The sequence below is a fragment of the Hoplias malabaricus genome, chromosome 11 (genome assembly GCF_029633855.1).
Source record: "Hoplias malabaricus isolate fHopMal1 chromosome 11, fHopMal1.hap1, whole genome shotgun sequence".
Lineage (NCBI taxonomy): Eukaryota > Metazoa > Chordata > Actinopteri > Characiformes > Erythrinidae > Hoplias > Hoplias malabaricus.
The window spans coordinates 23,905,225-23,929,128 of NC_089810.1; the positions used below are offsets into that span (position 1 = coordinate 23,905,225).

The following is a 23,904-nucleotide window of genomic DNA, read 5'->3' on the forward strand; positions in this document are numbered from 1 at the left end:
ATATAACTGCTGATTAGGGTTCTAAGACATTCCACTACACAGTGGCACAGTACTTAGCAGTTTAGAAGATATTTATATCTACAGAAAAATTACTTTTAATTGCAAATAATGAGTATCTGAAATCTGTAAACAATATATAATGTATAATTCTATAAAACTTCTTTATGACATTACACCAATAGTATAGGCAGGCATGAAGTGAAAGGTACCTTAGTGCTCCTCCTAGACAGACTATTCTCCAGAGTCCACAGTCTGTAAATTATGTATACACTTAAGAAATAGACTGGTGTGGGAAGTGCAACTGGATAGGCAAGGTTAATTACCCCACACAGTTAACTAACAGTATCGGTGGTGGACCGTATTTAGACTCTTTGGGCCACCACATTATATAATCAATTGCCCAAAGACTCATTGGTGTAATGTAGTGTTCCTGCCCATTCGGCTGTGTGCAGGGGCAGGGGTGTTGCCCACTGTGCTGTTCCAACCTGAAAAGGCCTGAAAATTTCCCTCCACTATAGACATTATATTACCATATTAAACATACAATACAAAACAAAACATACATACAATAAACGTATGTTTTCTCAGCCCTCGCTGAGGCGTGTGTCTGAGCAATATTATTTATTAATATATTATATCTGTCCTCATTTACCTTACCCCCATACGTGTCCTTACTACTGCAGTTCAGTAGAGGTTATAGCGCCTCATGTGGCTCAGCTAAGGAACTAATTTAGAGATTATGACTGTTTGTGAGTGAGTGAGTGAGAGAGTGAGTGAGAGAGAGAGAGAGAGAGAGAGAGAGAGAGAGAGATCAAACGTCATATAAACTTTTTAAATTATATGTTTATTTATTTATTTTTGGGGGGTGGGGTGACGTTGAAATCTGGGCTTTGTTCGGACAAACAGTCTTTGTCCAAATTTAGCCCAAGACACATGTCCTTTTTCAGACTATTACATTCATTACATTTTAACCAATTTTAGAAGAGGAGCATTGTCATTTCACCTATCATTTTCAACCAGATATAAAGGTTGTTTAGACAGCTGGCATGGCTGGCAAAATCGTATTTTCATCGAGTATTTGCTGGGCTAGAGAGAGGGCTAAAGAGAAAAAAGTAGTGTACAGTGAGAATTAGTGTGAGATGAGAGAGAGAGAAAGAAAGAGAGAGAGAGAGCTATAGTCAGTGTGTGTAAGAGAGAGAGAGAGAGAGAGAGAGAGAGAGAGAACTATAGTCAGTGTGTGTGAGAGAGAGAGGGGAGAGAGAGAGAGAGAGAGAGAGAGAGAGAGCTATAGTCAGTGTGTGTGAGAGAGAGAGGGGAGAGAGAGATATAGTGACACAGAGCGAGAGAGTGCGAGAGAGAGAGGCTGCCGGCCAAAGCGTCTGTCTGCGGTGGAGCTCAGCTGTGAATGTGGAAATTGAAACGACCCAACGATTAGACGACGATAAACCGTGGAGGGATTACTCGTTTGGGCCTTGTTCTTTGTAAAAACAAGGATATTTCTCTAGAGGTGAGCTCGGTTTTCGCGTAAATGTCTTAAGGCTCTTCGGTTTGCTGCGGGCTAGCCTCGTTAGCTTGATGTTGCGAACAACGGTTAGCTCTTGCTAGTTAACGTTAGCCTGTAAACAGAGTGGGCTGATTTGTCTTTACAGTTTTCCCGGGGCTGGCCCTGTACAATACTTCGTTACGAACATATGAGTGTATTTGTGGATAGGAATGAGCGTGTGTGAATATCTGTATGGCTGTCTAATACAGATAGCGGGTTACATTGACTCATTGGTAGGAGGCTAGTTTAGCCTGGCTAATTAACCTGCTAGCGAGATGTAGAAGCTGCAGGAGGACTGCTAGGGCAGCTAACGTTAGCGCTGACTGGGTGTTCACAGAGCTGAAGAAATTAACTGATGTGTCTATGTATTTTAAACATTCTCCAAACCTCCCTTAGGTCGACAGATTTAGCACAGTAGTCATTGTGATCTTTTATGGTGGTGCTACTCTATTCTGAGGCCTGAATGGTGTCTGTTTTACTCGACAACCCACGACCCTGTGACCAGAATGAAAAGTGTCTGAGTCTGCGTCCACACACTATGTCCCAGGTTTCAGTTGGTGACTTGAACTTGGCAGTGTTTAAAGCGGCCACTACAGGCTTGTTGTAATTTAAGGCCGATTTAACGTTACATCAGTTAAAGGGGCAGATTTGTAACCTGTTGTTAGTTTCCCCGGCAGAGAAACTGAGCATGTTTCTCTGTTGTTGCACATTGACTTCATATGAAGATTTTGGAAATCTAGAGTCATCATTTCTACTTAAATGACAAACTTACTAATAACTCCTTAACGTGGCCTTTCAGTTCTCAGTGGCTAAGGGGTAATACACTTACATTAACCTGATGAAAATGTGCAATTAGAACCGTTAGTCTAAAGTAGAGTCTGATGGGTTTAATCTCCAGGAAGAAGTGGCATAATGGTCACTCTTAGAGACGTATACAAAGCAGATGCTTCCAAAATCTTTCACCGGTCACCTGTTGAACACTTATTGATTAATGTAACAGATCCTATCATAAAAGCACCAATCCCCAATACTACTAGACAAGATTACATAAAACACTAGGAACCAATAAGACCACTTTTGAAGTCCCTCTCTGGACATTGATTAAACACCTAAACCATTATTTCTGTTCATTAGAATGACATATTTGGTAGTTATTTTCATAAAAATATCCCCTTATGCAATTAGTCCCCACTTCTAATTCCACTCACTCCTCTGCCACTTGTATCCAGTTCCATTACACAGGACTGTGACTCGATGAAATTGGTTTTTACATTTATGATGTAAGAAATATTAGAGGTCTGATTTTGTTTATTTTAGACTGATTTGGAAAACTACATTTTCAGAGTAGAACTGCTCAGCTATGGGGCTGATAGCTTATTTTGCACCTGATCTTCTAGCAAATAAACTACACCACATAGATATGTTAACAAAGTTAAAAACTTGATTTTACTACAGGGAGTCTTTGGTGGTTTCTGTGAGGGTTTATTTCAGCAGGCTGTAGTGTCTGAAGTGGTTGGATGCTGTCAATGAGACGGAGTGTTTTGTTTATGCAGTAACGGTTAGTGAGATGCTCCACACACTCTTCCTGACCACTTAGTGAGTCTGTAGTTTTATATTTACATTTGAAAATGTTAGACATTTATGAATTGTCAATGTTTTTTCAGACTCTCAAACTTTACATTAATCAGTGTGCACGCCCCGCTGATGCCTAATCAGTACCAAGATGGTGCAGGTCAAATAGCCCCAGCAACTGACAGCTTGTGGTCTGCAGCTCTGTTTTACTGCAGCTTTCAGATTAACAATGCATTAAATGACTACATTGATACCTCTTGTTTTTATAGCTGTTCTGTTCACGTAAAGTCTGTGAATGTAACATTCAGAGCAGTTCTATAGAGATGAAAAATGCAAGTGTAATGATGTTGGCTAATTGCTTGAGGCATTTATGGACACGCTGTTCTTGTTTACTTGGGGCGTATTAGGTAAATGAGATTTGTGCCTGTGTAAGGCCAATCACATTGAAGGAATCAGTATTGTTATAAGGTCAATTATCTAAACTAGGATCCAATCAGATATTAAGGCTATAATAATAAAACTAATAGTAATGGTTATTATTATAAACAGAGCATGTGTGTAATTTACAATACTAGCAGCAATAGTAACAGTAATAAAAGCAGCTCCTTTATTAAGTCATTAATTATAATGATATTGATAATAATGATTATACTAGCCTCATTGTTTTATTTTTATATTGTAGTAGTAGTCCATGATAAATAATTATTTCATATTAAAATTCAATTCAAGAAAGGTTCCCCCTCTCCAAATTGTTCAAACCCTTGCTTGTAGCAGTAGTTGTTCTAGTTATCATAGGATTAGTAGTAGCAGCAGCAGCAGCCATCTTTGTCATCGTAGTATTCCAGATGGACCACAAACAAACCAGCACTCCTGTGTCATCTGTTCACCTAACAGCTGTTGTCTTGTAGGGCGAGTGATTGAGTCGTATTGATTCTGGGATGCCAGCCTAACCTTGCGTGTGATGGTCATGCAAATTGGATTATTTGGCTGGCTCAAAGGAGTCATTTCATACTGTGTAATGCTGGTTAACTAGTTCATGTGCTCTGGCTCAGTCTGACCCTTAGTTTTCTGTAGTCTCACTGGCAGCTGCACATACCGAGCTAGGCACACTGGGTGTCCCCTTGCCAAAATGACAGCTGGTCCTTTTGAGAGAAGGGGGCTGTAGAGCGAGTATTCGCCAACTTCTGGGTGATGACAGTAATGAGTCTTTTTACAACTTCTCAGATGAGTATACAGCACTGTTTCTTTTGCTGTCTTATTAGTTCTTTCAGTTCCTACTTTATTTCTTACACACATGCTCACCACTCTTTCTGTTTCTTTGTCATCTCAGTATGTTGCTCCCTAGATAATCACTGTTCAGATCATAAGGCTAGTTGACCATCTGTTCAAGTGTAACAAATTACAACTTTGGTAGTGTGTGTATGTCTGTCTGTCAGTCATTCTGTTTGTGTCTTAAAGGTGGGAGAGTCTTCTCATCCAACAGTCTCCTTTTCACCATGACTGATTTTCTGGTTCATTTGTACAGTGACCCCTCATGTAATACTGGCCATATCTAAATAGAACTGGCTTATAAAATGAGGTCTTGTTATTGGAATAAGGAATGCTGCATCACATAACTTCCATATAGCTACATAAATGTAATACAGATTGAATAAAATGCAACAGAGGCTCAAACAAGATCTGTTCTTGTATCTTAGCCTGATTTTGTGGCTTTGTTGCCATGAAATGATCAAGCCATTTTACAATTTTCCGAGATACCCCTGGGTAAATAATAATTTCAGAGAGTTGTTTAGATTAGAGCAATATATTAAACAGATGATATCATTGTATTCATGATGAGCTGCTGTATTCAGTAGTTTACATTTTATGCATTTGTAAACCTAAAAGCAGAAACGATGTCCTTCGAATAAATCAGTGTTTTCTTTTTGTTTTATTGAAGCCTAATCAAACACAGGCTTTTCCATGAAGAGAGCTATTTTTTTTCCACAGTGCCAAAAGTATGTCAGTATCTTCAGAGAAATGATTTTTACTATATGACTACAGTTTTTGTTTGAAGGTTTTTTTTTCCACTTTATATAATACTGTTCTTATGACGATAGAGCTGGCACAGACATGTTTATCCTTGTACATCCAATCACAATTGTTTACTTGTGCTCATCCACATACATGCTAACTCTGTGTGCTACGGTGCCTCTCTGCATCCTGTGTTCATTGTGCGTTTTTCAAGCTAAATGCACAAATAGAATTGACCGTCACTGTTTGATCTCAAATCATAGTGGGTGGGCTTTTCTTGCTAACGTCCTTAAAGTGGCAGGCAGCTTTATTTTTCATAGAGAAAGAGCAAGAAAGAAAGACACACACCCTGCTTGGTCACATGGCACACTGCATGGGTCTGCTAATGGTTTCAACTGCAGGATACCGTAGCAGACTGAGTGCTGCACTCTCTGCACATATCATGTTCCCGAACGAGACACTAATGGGCTCTCTCCATGGTAAGGATATCTTAAAGATGAGGAGGAGGTAATAGATGGGATGAAATCTTTAATGAACTGCATAGATGAGAGTATGTTCTGGTTCATTTGGTCTTGTGTGTTTTCAGAGGGGAAAGATCCAATTACTTTTTAGCGCAGACACCGGTTGAGTTGGGTGTCAGGCCCCCTCCAAGTGGCTAAACAATATATCTATGCATAATGCAAGGGGGCATTTAAGATGTAACGTCCCTTACATCTTTAGTGTAGGTACTACGCTGGTCTTTTTTGTGGTGTCTTAATTTCATAGCAAAGCAGTGATTTTACAGTGCCAGTATTTGAATATTCAAATCATCTGAATCAAACTGAAAAAAATGCTTGCTATAAGTTAAATAAAACAACACTAATTGCCGTTTATCTGGACTGTAAACTGCCATGGTGTCCATTGTAATTGAAAGACAGTATGTTGATTATGAAACAATATTACCACAAAACATGACCATGTTGTAAGGTTCGATAAGTACGTTACTGAGGAGGCAAAGGTAGCTTGGCCGCATAGTGACTTTCTTGGCAAGGCTTATTTAGATCCAGAAAACATGATTTCACATTATCCATGGAGGAGTGAAGACCGTGTGTAGGAGAAAAGGAAGCTTCATCAGCGTCCAGCATTGAATCAGTTTATCAAGTGTTAGATCATTAGTTTGCCTGAAGAGGCAGCACCCATTACTTATTCAATGAGAAAACCCTACCTGCTATTTCCAAATAATAACATCATCTGAAATCTCTTCCACTGCAAATGATAATATTCTGTGTTACTGGATTCTTTTAGCCTCCTAACTTTTTGCCAATATCTCAAATTGTCTTCTGTTTTTAATTTCCCAAGGTTAACCAAACACTAGTACAAATTTTTACAGGGAATTTATTCATTCTGTCATTTTCTGTATCTGCTTACAGACCCAGAGTCATTGGGTGCAAGGTCAGAACTTACTCCTGGACACTCCATCACAGGGCATCATACACTCAACCAGTTACTTTCTCACTCACACCCGTGAATACTTTCACACATTCACCCAGTCACTCAAACTTAAATCTATGGTCATTTTCACACAGCCAGTACACCAAACAGCAAATTTCAGGACAGTGGGAGGAAAACTAAGCACCCGGAGGAAACCCATACACACGGTTTACATTAGATTCCCATTGCACATGTCAAAAAAAAGTCTACATACATAAGTGTGAGAAAACATGCTTATGATTTTGAGCTGAAATTTGATGGCTCAGGTTTATGTTAAATAATGTGTTTGGTGTGTTCTCTGGTAGCGCTTTACCACCGTTGTGGAATGGGCTCTGTTCCAGTTTGCAAACCAAATTTTGAACCATTTGGCACATTTCGACACACAAAAATATGTTCAGGAACCCTGAAAGTTATTTTGCAGTGGGAACCAAAGAACAATAAGTTTTTCAGCATAAACTCTGGTGGACAGGGTCATTTAAGTTATAAGAAATAAAACAGGAGCTTGCTCAGTTTGTGTGTGTTTCTGGGGCTGTGTTTGGTGTGCCACAATGTGTGTTGTCCAGTACAGTGGCACTGCATTGGTTAGCTATGTTTCTCCGTTGTTCAGTAGCTCAGCAGGATGGCTCGGAACTCAGCAACGTATTACATCTCACTCTGATCTGACTCCACAATAAACAAACAATGACTCTGACATTTTCTGTGGCTCTGGCGCTGTATTCAGCCCCAGTGACACCCCACTGATGACATATCCTTGGTTCCCCTCTAAACTTGTTGAGACTCAGTCTGGATCGCTGGAAAGAACCAAGGTTCCAAGAATCAGGTGCGGAACCGGTTGAAGAACTAGAGTTATTATGGTGGAAAAGCGCTATCAAAGTCTGTGTGGACAGCGGAGTGCTCTGGTTTCATTCCATAGTCCATCAACACATTGATAGTTGTATTGGTGTGAAATTTTCCACAGGTGTATGAGAGATGCTCTGTGATTTATTGGTGTCATGTTCATAGTGTTTTCCTGCCTTGCGCCTAATGATTCTGAGTGGGCTCTGGACCCACCATGACCCTGATCAGGATGAATCAGTTACAGAAGATAAATGAATTAATTAATTTTAGTTAAAATAGTTAAATTTCTAATTCTTACTTTATGCATTAACCTACAGGGTGCTGATACTGTGGCCTAATGGTACACGTCCACTTACCACTATGCCTAGCTGTGTCCTATGTATTTTAAAGAGCGTTGCCACATGAAAGTGGTGCATGACGATGAGTGCAGCCACTGTGCTTCATATAGCCAGTTGGCCACTCAGAGTAGGTTGGTATTTTATACAAGTGTCCCGCATAGAAGAAACCCCTTTCAATATGCTGTTCATTTACTTACATACAGAAACATCACAGACACGCCCATACGTAGTGAGAAGAGAGATCTTGTACCACATTTTTCTCTTTGGCCCAAACCTTTTAAAGTTTTTAGTTAGAATAGTTCTAACTTTCTATTCTAACTTTAAATTTTTAAAGTTAGAATAGGTCTATGAGCTTTACAAAACATGTTCATGAAGTTATTTGCACAAAATCACTCTCACATAGAGATCTCACCAGCTCTGTTCTTGCCAGTTTCAGTTCCTTTCAGCATAAACCATTTAAGGGCTCTGTCACTTATGCAAATAAGCCGTGCCCCACCCACTTGTAAAACCAGCAGACCAAAATGGTAGACCTTCAACTAATCTGGTGGGGGTTGGCAGGTTAGGGGTGGTGCCAGGGTGGTTCTATGCAAACGTCCATATTGTGACGTCACTATAAGGCAGCCATCCAAACGGCTCATAGAAAAATTATTCCTGACACAATACGCTCACAGAAAATGGATGCATGGTTTTTTGGGTGTTTTTTTTGTGCTTGGAGTGTTTATAGGAGCAGTAGAGGTCAAAGTGGAAATGCAAAAACTGATTTTTGCATAATGTCCTCTTTTTTTAAAAAATTTAATCTCACCCACTTGTTTTACACAGGGAGACATTACATGCATTAAGGCTACATTATAAATGTTAGGGATGGTTTCACAGATTTTGATTAAGCCTAATCTTAGGATAAATTTATGGTAATTCATCACTGAATATTATTGCGAGTTGGTTTAATTATTTATCTGTTTTAAGAATATATATCTTTTTATGAAAATGTATTAACTTACTGATGAAAGGATTTATTTCACAGTAGACCAAATATGCGTTTTTGTGGTAATCCTGATGTTAGTAGTCAAATATACATTTCTGTGGTTGTGAATTAGTTGTGTGATTTTCGGTCCCTGTGGTCTAAGTGCAGAAAAGGCCATCTGTTTTCACTGTTTAGATCACAACCTCTTTGTCACTTGAAAACAATGGCATTGATTAGTGGCTTTCGTGTAAAAAATGTTTGCCGTCACCATAGTGAGGTGGTTCCCCAGTAGTAATTATTGAAATTATTTTCCACAGGGAAACTGTTTTGCATCTTGCTTACTGAAGTCCAGTTCTAGGATCCTGCTTCTGCAAAACGTCCAAGAAATTTCATGTAAATGCTATGCCCAAGAGACCTCATCTAGATGTAAATGAAGCCTATGTCCTTTGCCTTCTTTTGCTTACAGGTGTAGGTTGCTGCTTTAATTCAAGCTGAAATAACTCTGCTGCTGTCTAAGACAAATATTTGTGATACTCCTGTATATAGGAAGAATGAGTATGCACACAGCTACAAACCAATGTTTTGTAGTAAAGAAGTACAGTTCTCTTGTCTGTAATGTAAATTGTTGTCTTAAATTACTTAATTATAGCTGCTAACAATCCCTGTTTTATACTTCCATGTTGTGTACTGTTTTTCTGCTGTACCTGAGTTAACTCCAGCAGCACTGCTGTGTATGATCCGCTCATACCAGCACAACACACGCTAACATAACACCATATCAGTGTCACTGCAGCGGTGAGGATGACCCCCACCCAAACCGTACCTGCTCTCTGGTGGTCCTGTGTTGTCCTGACCATTGAAGAACGGGGTGAAAAGGGAAAATAGATTATACAGAGCAACAAATGGACTATAGCCTGTAATTATGAAACTACAGTGTGCTCCTGTATGGTCAGTGGAGCTCAGAGAATGGATAGTGAGTGTAGAAACAAGGAGGTGGTTATAATATTACGGTTGATCAGCGTATCTTCCCCTGAAATCCTACGTTTCTTTTGGAGTGGTTGCATGGCTTTTGCTTTTCCACGCTGGCCTTTTTGAGGGAGTGCTTGTGACCCAGACGCCTTTGCATCTGCCCTTTGTGAAGGTGAAACTTAAAACAAGAGAAAATTACCACATGCTCACTTACTTGTCAAGGGAGTGTGATGTGTTGTCAGGACTGCTGTATCATTAGGTCATTGATAGGGCTGGACGTCATTGTCCTGGTTCTTGTGGTTGGTGGGTGGTTGACGAGAGTGAGGATTGTCTCTTCTAGCTGTGAGGATTCATGCTGGCCCTCATTTATTTATTTATTTGGACACTATTTTGAAGCCAAGCTATTTGAGGAGGTTGAACAGAATGCAGTTACACTTAGCAGATGAAATGGTGGGCTTAAGGTATTTTAGCAACACCAGTTTGTTGTATGAAACTTGTTGCTTCGTATTGTCTGCTTCGATTTTTACTACACCATAGTCTTCTGTGTCATTAACTTGAGATTTGGAAGGCTGACATGGTTTTTAGCACACTATATAAACTTATTATAACTTTGAGATTTGAATTTATTACTTCCTCCCACAGTCCAAAAAAACACGTTGGTAGGTTGATTGGCAACTCAAGTGTCTGTAGGTGTGAATGTGTGGGTGTGTGTGTGTGTGTGTTGCCCTGTGAAGGACTGGCACCCCCTCCAGGGTTTATTCCTGCCTTGCGCCCAATGATTCCAGGTAGGCTCTGGACCCACCGTGACCCTGAATTGGATAAGCAGTTACAGATAATGGATGGATGGATGGATGGAATATATTATTATTATTAATATTTTATTTTATTTTATTTTATTTTTTTCTAATTTCTTCTTCTTGGTAAACTGAAGGCTATAGATAAAGCAAAACTCCACACACATTCTGGCAATCCAAGCATTCAGGACAGCCCTAGTATGGTTAGTGCTAGTAGGTTTTTTTGTAGCTGACACTTTGCAGGGTGACTGAGTGGTTAGTGACACTGGCAAGTTGGCTTAGTTGACATGACTGGCCATGTGTGATGTGGCAAACGAGGACCATACATTTGAAACGGCTCCTTTTGGCCCACAATTGTGACACTCTTCTGCAGGTAGTGTTGTTGCCACACAGCTCCAGGGGGCTGGAGTTCAATCCCCACCTGGGGTAAGTGTCTTTGAGGAGTTTGGTTTCCTCCGACAACCCAAAAACACATGTTGGTAGGTTGATTGACTGTGCGAAATTGTGCACAAGTCTTTTGAGCATGACTGGTTTAGAGTGTGATGTCCTGTGATAGATTGGCGCCCTGCCTGGACTGCGTTCATGCAGTTCACCCAATGATTCTGGCTAGTCTCTTGACCCACCAAGGCCCTGCATAGGATAAAGTGGTAACACAATGTGAGTGAATGTCTATGAATTGTACATGTATATTACTGTACAAAAAGTTAAAGAATGCTGTTTTAGTTAATGTCCTCAGTAATATTTGTGCTGGTGTCAATAAAAAGTATCTTGAAAAATGTACAAAGTGGGAATCTTATGGACTGCACAGGGCCTTGCAGACCATTACAATCGCCATTAGACCTTATACAACACAAGCGCTGGCCCATGCCTAAAGCATGCAGAACATTTCCAGCTGCAAGTTTCTTTGGAGTTTCTCCAGAGTTCATGTTTGAAAGCGGCTTAAGTAAGATTCCTTGGACCATGAGAAACAGGAAATGAAGCCAAGATTTAACATTCATGGCTGTGAAAAACTAAAATGAGCTATACTGAAAAATATCAAAACTGTTTAAAAAAAAGACTAGCCTATGTGTGGACAAAATGCTAAAACGATTTTATATAAATTTTTGCTGTTGAGGCTTCAGTGTGTTAAATACTGCTTTTGTCAGACACTGATAAATTACTAACTTGTATTTATTTATTTTTTAAATAAGAATTAGGTCAATTTTTTATTCAGCAATGTCTATGGTTGTTTCTTTGCTGCTTTCCTGCTGTGCCCTCTTCTGTAGGATTTGGTGTAGTGCTGCTATATAGTAAGGCCTCTTTGTCTGAGCCAAATGTTCGGAGGAGGAGCAGTAGGAGTGTGTAATTTGACACGAGTCAGGCCCAGGAGCAGGGTCCTCCTACTCCTCCTCCTAGAGAGAGAGAAATGCATGTACACGCATACACAGAAGGAGTGAGAGAGCATGCCGTCTTCATCCTGACATTCGACTCCTCAGGCTGCAGTGGCGAAAGTGCAGGCAGGCAGGACTTTCTACTGAGAGTTTGCCCTGTTCAGCCTCAGCAAGAGTGGTGTTCTCCCTCTTTCTTCTGGAGTTCTCACTGGATTCTTGGACAGGCCCTGGGAGTGGTCATTAACACTGGTGCTGGAATGTGCTCTTAGAGAAAAGGGGGAAACTTGCCTCTCTGTTGTTGTTTTTCCTCTCTTCCTCTTTTTTTTTTCCTCCTTTTGCTCCCTCTCTCCTTGGTCTCCTGCTCAAGCTTCCTGCCAGGCAGTCAAAGCTGGATACACTTGTGTAACATTTCTGGATTACCGCACCAATTTGTTCATCTTTGTTTTTCTAATATTGTATTAATTTTTATTTCTTCTTGTCTGGACTGCATTCTAAAAGAGGACTTTTGCCTTTCAAGTCACAAGTCTGCTGTACAACATACAGTTAACCGGCATTTGGATATTTCATGGGACTTCGTGTGCTTGCCAGTATAAGTGCCCATGTCACTGTCCACCTTTTAACCTTCGCATGTTCCGAGGGTGTCTGGGAGCGGATGTATAAGGACCATTTTGTTGCAGTATTTTCATCTGGCATAAGGAGTGAGTGAGTAAGCCAGAGAGAATTTCAGAGACAGGACTGGAGGGGGCCCTCTGTTATGGGCTGTTTTGTTTCTATGGAAAGAGCGCAATGAAGAGTCCCCATGTCGCCCACTGTTAGGCTGCAGCCCGTTTACTCATGGAAGGGGGTGCTCAAGCTGTTCACATGTATAGCTGCCCGAACGGCCAACAAGCCTAAAGGTAACACAAGACCACTGCATACTTTACAGACTTGTATCTTCACCTGCGTCACTGAGCCTGTATGGAATGTTGTTGGTTCACGTGTCTCTCCCACACTCTTTCCCCCTAGCCCAGACATGGGTTTTTGTTCGAATGGTGGAAAAAACCTTTTCTTGAGTTGTAGCCACTTCTAACCTCTGTTTATTGTTCTGTGTGCGTGCGCTTACAAGAGGACAAAGAAGGAAACTTTTGTGTGTTAAGAAAAAGCTCTTATTTGCCATAGACTTAATTTGCCTTATGGTTCCAGGCAGCCCTGCTGTTCTTCCCCTTAGTTGACCTGTGTGTGTGTTTTTTTTATTGGTTGGTTGGTTGTTTATTTCTTTTGTGTATATGCAGATGTGAAAAAGGCACAGAAAATAGGGCCACCTGGACAATCGACTTAGTATTCAAAATTTAATTTTATTTAAAATTAGTAATTTGAAACATTTCTTATTTGTCCAATTTCTTTTCCCACCAATCACAAAATTGCTTAACAGCCATAAAGTGGCCTGGTGTTGAATTTAAGCCATTAAATTGATCAGAACCTTGTTTTGTGGTGACCAAGCAGGTCTGACCTGAAGTCATCTATTCTACTTTGTGTTCATATACTTCTGTGAAACCCACTCATCACTCAGTTTAACATCAGCTTATTTAACACTTTTACCAGATGATCACATTGGCTATTGTGGTTACTGTTAACAGATATTGACAAAATCATATGTCCATCCCACGAGAAAAAATAGGCAAAATTGGAGCAAATCTGCATTTTTTTTGGTGCTAATATGTGGCCGGAGCAGTGGGTTATATGCCGCAAATACCCCACAGTCGGTGTGTTTTCTGCTTGTTTGGATAGGAAGTAGGGTACAGCTGGGAATAAAACCTGAATATGCTGCAAGTATAGGTTTTAGAACATGTGCTATTGTAATTGTCTTTTTTCCTGCTCAGTATGTTTGTAAACGTGTTTTAAGTATTAACACTGTGTGTTTAGTAGTAAACCGTCTTGTCAGAGTGTACAGTCAGGATGGGCCGGGACACGCCTGCCCACCCAGGCAATGCTGACACACAGACTGGACTGGAGTATCACATGTTTCTCTGAAAGGCACAGTGCACTTATCTCAACTCCGTTTTCCACTGCTTCTGTTGTTTTTTTGTTTTTTTTTTTAAACTGTATCTTTTTAAGGATCTACATTATGGTTACTGTAGGGTCATGGTATTTACACCGTAGATTAGGATACAGATTTAAATATTCCTGAAAGCACTTGGTCTAAAACAAAATGTTTCATGTAACCAAAGGCACCAAATGCAAGATAAATGTATTAATATTCTGTTTGTAGTTACTGAAATTTTAAAGCTATGCATTGATCCAAAATTGTCTGAAACAGCATGAGGCTTGTCCCCATTGCACCATGCATTGATGATGATTCCATGAGAGTTAGGGTGGGGGTGTAATTCACACAGTTTTATAGAAATAGAAAGACACTGACCAGGGGAGGAAGAAAAAAACAACAACAAAACAAAACGTTTTGCACATGGAAAGTTTCACTTGGATTTTATTTTGCAATTAATGGTGTCTTTACATGCTTTGTCTTTGCACTCAAAACATGACAGGTGACAGGTGTACAGGGGGAATAGTTTCCACCTTACAGGTAAATCCAGTTTTATTGAACAGAATGGATGCTGAGCCATACAGCAATTCTGTATGGGCTGCACAATTCAGTTTTTTTCTTTATTAATTTGTCTTTCTCTCTCTTTCCAGAGGTCCACACATTTCAAGAGAAGAAGATAGCCTTACTTGGGAATCATATGGACGAAGGCAAGTTCTAAGTATAGTTTGTCATTTGCTTTTGCTAAAGCTGTCGGTGGTCTGGCAGATTTTATTTTGTTTTATATGTGTAAGGATATATATATATATATATATATATATATATATATATATATATATATATATATATATATATATATATATATATATATATATATATATATATATATATATTTTTTTATTTATTTATTTATTTATTTTTTTTAAAGCTCTAATATGTGGCATATATAATCTGGGAACATTTCGCTGTCATATACCATGTAGTTAGAAAATTGGGATGATAAGAAAAACAGTGGACCATGGGGTGGAAATGCGTCCTTCACCTTGAGTTGGTCATTTAGCCCGTACCCCACTTCACTACCACCTAAGGCATATCTGTGCCATCAAACTCTTGTGCTCTCTGACCCACAGTTAGCACTCACTGAATCGGTGGAGGTGAGGCAGTGTCCTGTTACAACCTGCCTATGACAGAACTAACCCTCAGTTCACCGTGCCACTGTTTACCACTCTCTTATCTCTTTTCAAACTCATTATCCACCAGGAGTGCCCTGTGTGGACCTGGCAGTGCTTCAGTATGCTGGCAGCTTCTTTCCAAAACACAGTAGATTAACAGCAACCCTTTTTAATCTAAATCTACTGCTTGTTGAACAGATACAGCACTGTTGGATGTTAAAATAAATATAATTATTGTGCAGAATCTTCAACAGTCTATTAATGCAAAACATGGCAGACCAATTATTATATTAAAGAAATTAATACTTCCTTATAAAGCAGGTGCCTTTTGTGCTTTCTTTGTCTCCTGGCCTTGGCTGACTGATGCATCACTTGGGACTGAACTTGTAGTTTTAAAACACACTGCTCTAAACAGGAATTGGCATTGAGCGTAGTGACTTTGGAGCAGCTGCATCTGTGCCTAGAGTGTCTCGTTCCATTTGTGTTGCCGTTTTATGGAGTTCATCCAAGCTGTGTGTACACATTGGTCAGGAATGAGTGCATTTTATTGCTAAATTCATTAATTGAACAGGGTGTCTACATGTTTTTAAAGTTAGTCATTTCAGCTTTGTGAATGAAAAGTGGTTCACTGTTAACATGCAAAATGTTGAAGAAACCTTAAAGGGTGTTAGGTTCCTATCATAAATAAGTTTTAGTGTCTTTGATTCTAAGCACTGAACAAGGAACCCACACCCCACCCAACAGTTCCTAAAAATGAGTTTTAGCGACTTACAAGCCAGCTCCTAGAGGTCCTTTACATCTAAAAATACAAAATAATTCATACTTTATTCTCTGCCTAGTTTTTAACTTTACTGAGCTAGCCCACATTCAGTTGATTCTGTATTGTGCTTCGTAGTCTTCATGGATATGCAGTCTTTATCTTTAGATACATTTTATACATTTTATTTATATATATATTTTTTAAATAAACAGTTGTGTATTGAAGATGAAGCATAATGTACTGTAAATGATGATTCATTCCACAAAATGTCTGCTGAATCAGAGAAAATGCTCTTCTAGTGATTTGACTTTTTTTTTTTTTTTTTCTTTTTAGTTCAGAAATTAAATTTTCCTTGCTGTCAGCTGTGTATTAATACTTTTTAAGGAACAGATCTGCCTTCAAAAGAAGCTTCCGGACTAGACTAGAATGATTAATTGTGCTTTTATCTGTTCATCTTGAGCTGAACGTATGGCTACATGTAGTTCTAGCTTTATTGTTGACTAATACTTACTACCTTATCCAGTGAGTGTAAAAACAAATCTGATTGTAGTGTAAAAATATCTCCAAATATTATGAATACACCCTGAACAGATCCAGAAAATGAACCAAATTTATGCTTAGTATTGTAGCTCAGGCCTTTGCCTCTCCCCATGGTTGTAATTCCATTAGAGGAGCTGACATTAGGGCAGCTCAAGCCACTTCCTCTGGGGTTACAGGATTTCCTGTGTTATGTGATGTGCTCCAGGCTTTCCACTTGCACAGCAGTTCAGCGCTGTCCTTTCCTGGAATAGGAAGAGGTGTGACAGGCTGTTTGGTTCTTGGACAAATGTAGTTATGCAAAGACATTCAGGAATAAAGTTTATCAGATATCATCACTAGACATTTGAAGGAGTTTAAGTGCTTCAAATTCTAATACGAATTTATTTTATTGCAGTAATGCTGCATATATCAGTTGTAGTAACATACAGTTTATTAAAATGCATCAGCGAACACCTGACGATTATAGGTTGATCTGTTTCAATTTGATCTTGTGAATAAGTTTGTTGTACTGCCTTCACTTCACCAGGGATATGGACACATGATTTAACAATATTTTTTAAGGGTCTCACTAATAAGTTATTTCAGGACTGCCCAAATTTGAGTATTAATCTGTTTAGAAGCCTGCATTATGAACTGCACATTTAAATACAACAATTTAAGTACAACTGAACAGAACCGTTCTTAATGAGGGTACTTTTTCCTGGTTCACGTATACACACTACTGGTCATAATTCACAACCCCAGGATCCTGGAGCTGTGTGACAGCGACACTACCTGCTGTGCCACCGTACCACTCCAAAGTCGCTGGGTGACTGTCTGTAAGGAGTTTGGTGTGTGTTCCCATTGTCCGTGTTGGTTTATTCCAGGTGCTTCAGTTTCCGTCCCGTGGTCCAAAAGCGCACATTGGTAGGTGGATTGGCAACTCAAGTGTCCATAGTTTCTGTGTGTGTGTGAGGGAATGTGGGAGTGTGTCGCCCTGTGATGGACTGGCGCCCCCCTCCAGGGTGTGTTCCTGTTTTGCGCACAGTGATTCCGAGTAGGCTCTGGACCCACCGCGACCCTGAACTGGATAAGCGATTTCAGACAATGAATGAATATGAACACCATAATTATTCAATCAATATTAATCTTAAAATTAATTATTTCAAAAAAAATTTGTCTGTGATGCAGTAATGCTTCAGCCCCTGCCCAAAATCAGCCCAGACAGCTCCCATGTTGCCCTGTTGTGTTTTTCTTTTTTTTCTTCTTGCCACAATTAAGCGTTACAGACCCAACAGGGGTTCAGTGCTTAGCCTCTAATTCTTGTTTTTATCACACTGGTCTGGAATTTCTTAATTGGCTGAAGAGGTGAAGGTGGAGATTTCAGTTAGATTTTATTTTGTATTTAATCTTCCTTAGTCCATGGCTGGCTGTGCCACAAAATTTATTGTCTACAAACAGTTCTTTTCATGCTGTTTTTTTTTTTTTTCTCCCTTCCCCAACTGCAATAATTCTGAAACAGACAGGACTTCAACTGTGCGCGCTCCCAAGCCTTTCCTTCTACAACTCTGTGTGTTCAGGCCCATCATTGTACTCACTAAAAGACATGCGTCAGTCCATCTGTCACGTAAGCCAAAGCAAACAGTGCAGTATTTTCTCATCAGCAGTGTACACTGAAGTATGGCTGTGCCTGCCTCTCAGCACTCTGAGTGGGAGGTTGGCGAGCCTCAGTTTTGCTGCCATTTCTGTGGCAGTGTCATTTAACAGCAGACGGGCCCTCTGCTGTTCTTAGGATCTCAGCAGAGCTTTGCATGCCAACAGCTTTCAACACGCATCTCTGTGTACACACGCACACACTGGGATGTTGTGTCCTTGGTAACTAAAATAATGTTGCTTATTTGTTGGATTCTGGAGGCACCAAACAGCACCCATTTACGTTAATCCAGGTTTTTTCTTTTATTATTTATTTACATATTTAAAGAGCCTGTACATCTAACTTGCAGCCAAGGCTTAAATGGGGGAAATTATCTATCTATCTATCTATCTATCTATCTATCTATCTATATGTATGTATGTGTGTGAGATTAGGAGGCCAGGAGTCTGAGAGAGAACTTTTTCATTGACAGTAACGCCTGAAAACGACAGTCCCCAGGGAACTAAGGTTGGGCTCCCAACATCAACATGATCACAAACAGCCCAACATGAGGATATACTTCCTCTGCCAGATGAACAAGTCCAACCTGCCTCAGGAGTTGCTGGTTTTAGTTCTACACAGGCTTTGGGGAGTCTTGGCTATAACTAACAGGTGCAATTGGCAGTTAATATACATTTGAGAGAAAAATAAAACGAATGTGGTCAGACTGTAGACTCATTTGCTAACAGCCATATTGGTTCTAATAGCAACAACACAAGTAAGGGTACAGGCTGAGTGGTCAAACCAAGTCACAAGTTAGAAATAGGATTTGAATCCGATTTGGAATCATCTACAACTATTGCTTAAATATAGGTGAAAACAATTGTGGATCTGTCCTACTCAGATCCAGTATCTTGTAAATGTTTTGCCTGTGTGAGCAATGCCCATCTGTAAATATAAAGCTGGTGCCTCTCTCATGAAGCAGGATTCCTTAATTAGCCAATTGGTTTACAACTTTTAACTCATATTTTACCCAAACCACACATTCAGAACAAGTTTATGATTTCTGATTTTCTTTATATATATATATATCAGTGTCCAGACAGGGTGCTCTGGAGGTATGCTCCAATCTATGTGGTCACCAGGTGACTTGATGGCATGTAATCATCATCTTTGGGATGAGTGGAAGGGCTGTTTGTGACCCAAAACAAATTATGCAGCATCAGTACCTGGCTTCACTCGTTCTCATGGCTGAATGACGTTAGAGAAACGCTCCAACATCTAAAGCATTCCCAGAAGAGCAGAACCTGGTAAAAAAAAAAAAGCTCCCTTTTTAAGGTCTTTGATTCCAGAGGAAATGCTTGATTACCAGTTTTCCACAAGCCTTTGGCTACATGGTGTACATGCTCCTTTTGAAATATAAGTCTTTTGACTCCTCATACTCGCATGTGCACATTGCTTAGTTTAGGGAATCTGAACCAGAGTTATAGAGAACGTTAACTGCCTCCAAAAAAGTGGGTAGGGCTTACTTCATTAGACGAGACCCGGTAACCACGTTCTTTACTGTTGTTCATCATTAGTTTTCTTCTCAGACTTCAGGTCATGTATTTGGGGCTAGCTGGTGGCCTGTTGTGCACGGTGCTACTTTTGGCTATGGCTGCTGCACCCAAAATGCAGCTCAGTGCTAAAAATACACAAGGCTTTATCACAGTAGATGAGTTACATGCAGCCTCTGAGCCACCAACGTGTGTGTGTGTGTGTGTGTGTGCGCGCACACACACACACACAGGGCTAGCTGTGAGCTGAACTTCAGCAGGACACTCTACCCTCCTTTGATAACTGCTTTGCCACAATGTTGTAGTCTGCAGTTCCTCACTGTAGCTGTCTGCTGGGCTGAGCTATAGGCAGTTGTGGCTTACATAAAGCAGCACAGTATGAGGTCTGGGTCACGCCCTGCCTCTGCCATGCAATGGGGAAAATCTCACTGTGATCTCAGCCTCCTCTCCTCTTACACACACCCCTCGCCACACTCCGTTGCCATAGGAACACTCTTTTAGCAGGCATGCGTCCTGGCAGCTAAGTGAGCTTTCTCTCTGCTTCTCTCTCTCTTTCTCTCTGCTTGTGTTTCTCTCTCTCTCTCTCTCTCTCTGTCTCTCTCTCTCTGCATCTGCTTTCCACAAAAGTGTGGAAATGGTGTCCACGCCAAAAATAGCTGCCCCAAGCACTTCCCGGAGGCCCATGTCTGACTTTATCAGTGCAAGTAGACCACAATATCTGGGAACTGTTCAGTGGAAATAGACAAGCGTCTCTGTGTTACAGCCATTGGTTTGCACCACTCAAGACAGTATATGGGTCTCTTGTTCAGTCCAAAGGCAGTTTGAATTGACTGCATCTTTTTTTTTTTTTTTTTTCCCCCCACACCCCATAGATTCAAAGGCTTGCACTTAATACGTCTCTGTTTTCCAGCAAAGCACAGGGTCAAATTCCAGCATTAGGGAGATTGAAAGTGACTGTATAATTGTATTCCCAATTGCTATGGAAAACGCTGCTGAAGTGCTGCCAGGTTTATTTACTTCCTCAGTTGTCCTTGACAGCCATTGGTTTCTACACTCATTTTTCTTCCTGTAGAATCTGACTTTTTTGGTTTTTGTGTTTTTAACAACTCTCCCTTTTGTATCTCACTCTTTTCAGAAATGAGTCGCCAGACCGCCACAGCGCTGCCCACAGGAACCTCCAAGTGTGCCCCTTCTCAGCGCGTCCCCACCCTTTCAGGCACCACCGCCTCCAACAGTGACCTGGCCAGTCTGTTCGAATGCCCCGTCTGCTTCGACTATGTGCTGCCCCCCATCCTTCAGTGCCAGAGCGGCCACCTGGTCTGCAGCAACTGCCGGCCAAAGCTCACCTGCTGTCCCACGTGCAGAGGACCCCTGGGCTCCATCCGCAACCTGGCCATGGAGAAAGTCGCCAACTCTGTGCTGTTCCCCTGCAAGTACGCCTCGTCCGGCTGCGAGGTGACCCTGCCTCACACGGACAAAGCAGAGCATGAGGAGCTGTGCGAGTTCAGGCCGTACTCTTGCCCCTGCCCCGGCGCCTCCTGTAAGTGGCAGGGCTCGCTGGATGCCGTCATGCCCCACCTCCTGCATCAGCACAAATCCATCACCACACTGCAGGGCGAGGACATCGTCTTCCTGGCCACGGACATCAACCTGCCCGGGGCGGTGGACTGGGTCATGATGCAGTCTTGCTTTGGCTTCCACTTCATGCTGGTGCTAGAGAAGCAGGAGAAGTATGACGGCCACCAGCAGTTCTTCGCTATTGTGCAGCTGATCGGCACAAGAAAGCAGGCCGAGAACTTCGCCTATAGGCTGGAGCTGAACGGCCACAGGCGGCGGCTCACCTGGGAAGCCACACCACGCTCCATCCACGAGGGCATCGCCACCGCCATCATGAACAGTGACTGCCTGGTGTTTGACACCTCCATCGCACAGCTTTTTGCAGAGAATGGCAACCTGGGCATCAACGTCACCATATCTATGTGCTGAGGACTGTCACAGACACACACACACGTGCACACACACACACACACACACACACACATGAACATACAGGCATAAACATTCACTCAAAACATTTCACACCATGGGACACCTTGAGTTGGGGAGGGGAGGGGGGGGATAGTTAACTGAGGGAACCTTGTTGTGCGTTCCAAGTAACTGATAGAACTGACATTGTATCAGTTAAAGCACTTGGCACGTTCAACCAGACGTTATTCTTGGGTTTTCAATGTTATGCTTTATTAATTATTATTATAAATATTATTATTATTACTATATAAGTTAAATGATTACAGTAATGTATTCTACATTTTTGAGAGCAAATGACATTGCCCTTGAAGATGGGGGGAAAAAGGGCCTTGTGAAGCGGACTTTCGCACATGTGGCTTTGTTTATGAAGATGGGTGAAGGAATGGTGCAGTAGGATGGAGGGTTAGGGTTTTGCAATAGGTTCTGGGGTGGGGTTAACTCAAAACATTCAAGCAAAATCATCCCTTGATGTTGATGTTACTCTCCTTCCCCCCCCAACCCCCTCACCCCCGACAGGTTGGAATTTTTTAGTTCAAATGAAACACTAATTTTTTTTTAAGTTGCATATCCGCTGTTGTAGGTTTTATCCAAGTTATTTGTTTGTGTTCTTATTTGACTGCCACCACCACCCCTGTGAAGGATGAAGATGCTGGAACTCCAAGCATGACCACTGGCTGACACTTGATGAATCCAGATTTCATATGAAAATCTGAATTCTTTCAGTTTAGGAGATTGCAGTGTTTTCTTGGGGTTTGTCTTTCCTCTGTAGGAGGGGATGTTTTGGATAGGCAGACTCTGTATAGACAGGTTTGAAGTCCTCAGATATCCCTGATCCCTCTTGGATTTCGCTACCACCTTCTCCGATAGCCTACTTTATTCTGACCAGGTGCTATTAACAGCAGTCCTGCGCCTGTGAATGTTAAGTCATTTTACTGAAAACAGTTAACAGAATGGATCCTGCTTCCGTTATCGCAGCACGCATGAGGCCGTCGTGAGGTAATCAAATACGTTGTCTCAGTCGTTGTCTGGATCTAGTGATCTCTTCAAATGCTGGGGGCAGGGCTGTACTGAATATCAGACTCGAAATGAGGGCAATTTCTACAGTTATTATTGAGATTATTGTTATCATTTTGTAATGACTTATAAGAAAATGGAATGAAAAGGCTGTTGTAACATTGTGGCTAATCTTCAGTGTTTGTATATAGTGTTGTTCTTCAGAAGACCTCATGTCTTTTGTTCTCTTTTTTGTAAGTACAGAAATTTTTTTCCCCGTTTGTATGTCTGTTTTTGTGAGGAGTGGGCGAAGCAAAAGCCAAACATCTCTGTGGATTCATTGTACTGTTGCTGGTCCTGATCTGTTTTTATTTTGTTCAAATGTTTCTTTTTGTTTCCGTTTTGTTCTATTTTGCCATTAAATAAATCTATCTTTTTCATACCTTTTGGTTTCATCGCGCTAAATAGAAATTATTTTAAAGGTATGCAGGAGGTAATACCCAGTAAACAAGGAACGTCCCTGAACGTTCAAAATAGGTCTAAAAATAGTCTGTCCGTCAAGGACATATTTTAAACGTCAATGGACGTCCAAAATCCATCTTAAGTTAGATAAGTGGTGACCAATCGATAACGTCAGTGGACATCCAAAATGCTTTTTATACAAGTAATTTATTTCGGGACCAATTAATAACGCCAAAGGACGTCCAAAATACGTCTAATAGTCGTCTTTTCAATGTCTGTGCTTGGACGTCTTTTCAACTTTCATTTTCAACCTTAAGAGAACGTTGATTAGATGGCAGTCATTACGTTATTTCAACGTTGAATCAATGGCTAAATGTTTACTGGGTAACTGCTTGCCATTACCAAACAATCTCTGAATTCAGCCTTACAGGAGGGAGTCCTGTGTAAGTTAACCTCCCTAAACTAACTTTGAACACACCTTTTCATTGTGTCCTGTGTGTTTTGCCTCATCAGTTTTCTGTAGTTATTTACGCAATGGCATCAGGGTCCAGTGACAAACAGCTTCTCTGTTCACATCACAGATGTGGGCAAAATAATTTAGAATAAGAACTTAATAACCTACCTTTACTGCATGGTGCATTGTGATGTTGCACAAGTGAGGCTTTGTGAGATTTGGATGTTAAGGTGTGTTGCATATGGCATCTCAAACAAATCCCATGAAACTCCAAGGAATCTTAGTCTGCAGGCTTCCCTAAACCTTGGGGCATTTCTGAACATGCCTTTTATTTTTGCTTCTGAGATTTATGCTTCTTGGTAGAGTAAATGGCAGTGAACAGTGAAGATTTAAGACCGGGTAAAAAACCCAAAATTTCACAACTGCTCAGTGTAGCCTGGCCA

General features: G+C 40.8%; 1 protein-coding gene across 3 annotated transcripts; it reads left to right on the top strand.

Moving 5' to 3' along the window:
* Positions 1-1,287: 1,287 nt before the first annotated feature.
* On the top strand, positions 1,288-22,982 carry siah1 (siah E3 ubiquitin protein ligase 1). Of its 3 annotated transcripts, none has more exons than XM_066685716.1 (3): positions 1,288-1,507; positions 14,538-14,594; positions 20,660-22,982. In XM_066685716.1, the coding sequence occupies exons 2-3, from the start codon at positions 14,585-14,587 to the stop codon at positions 21,508-21,510; spliced, it is 861 nt and encodes a 286-aa protein (XP_066541813.1). In that variant the 5' UTR covers positions 1,288-1,507; positions 14,538-14,584; the 3' UTR covers positions 21,511-22,982. The 3 variants fall into 3 exon arrangements, with proteins under 3 accessions (XP_066541813.1, XP_066541812.1, XP_066541814.1); XM_066685715.1 differs by lacking the exon at positions 1,288-1,507 and adding an exon at positions 11,956-12,763; XM_066685717.1 differs by lacking the exon at positions 1,288-1,507 and adding an exon at positions 14,405-14,427.
* The last annotated feature ends 922 nt before the right edge of the window (positions 22,983-23,904 follow it).

Bases quoted from the DNA above. Each gene is read 5' to 3' on its own strand.
- siah1 (XM_066685715.1), top strand. From the start codon at position 12,667: ATGTCGCCCACTGTTAGGCTGCAGCCCGTTTACTCATGGAAGGGGGTG. The intron at 12,764-14,537 runs GTAACACAAGAC...CTCTCTTTCCAG, and splicing joins AACGGCCAACAAGCCTAAAG to AGGTCCACACATTTCAAGAG. The intron at 14,595-20,659 runs GCAAGTTCTAAG...CACTCTTTTCAG, and splicing joins TGGGAATCATATGGACGAAG to AAATGAGTCGCCAGACCGCC.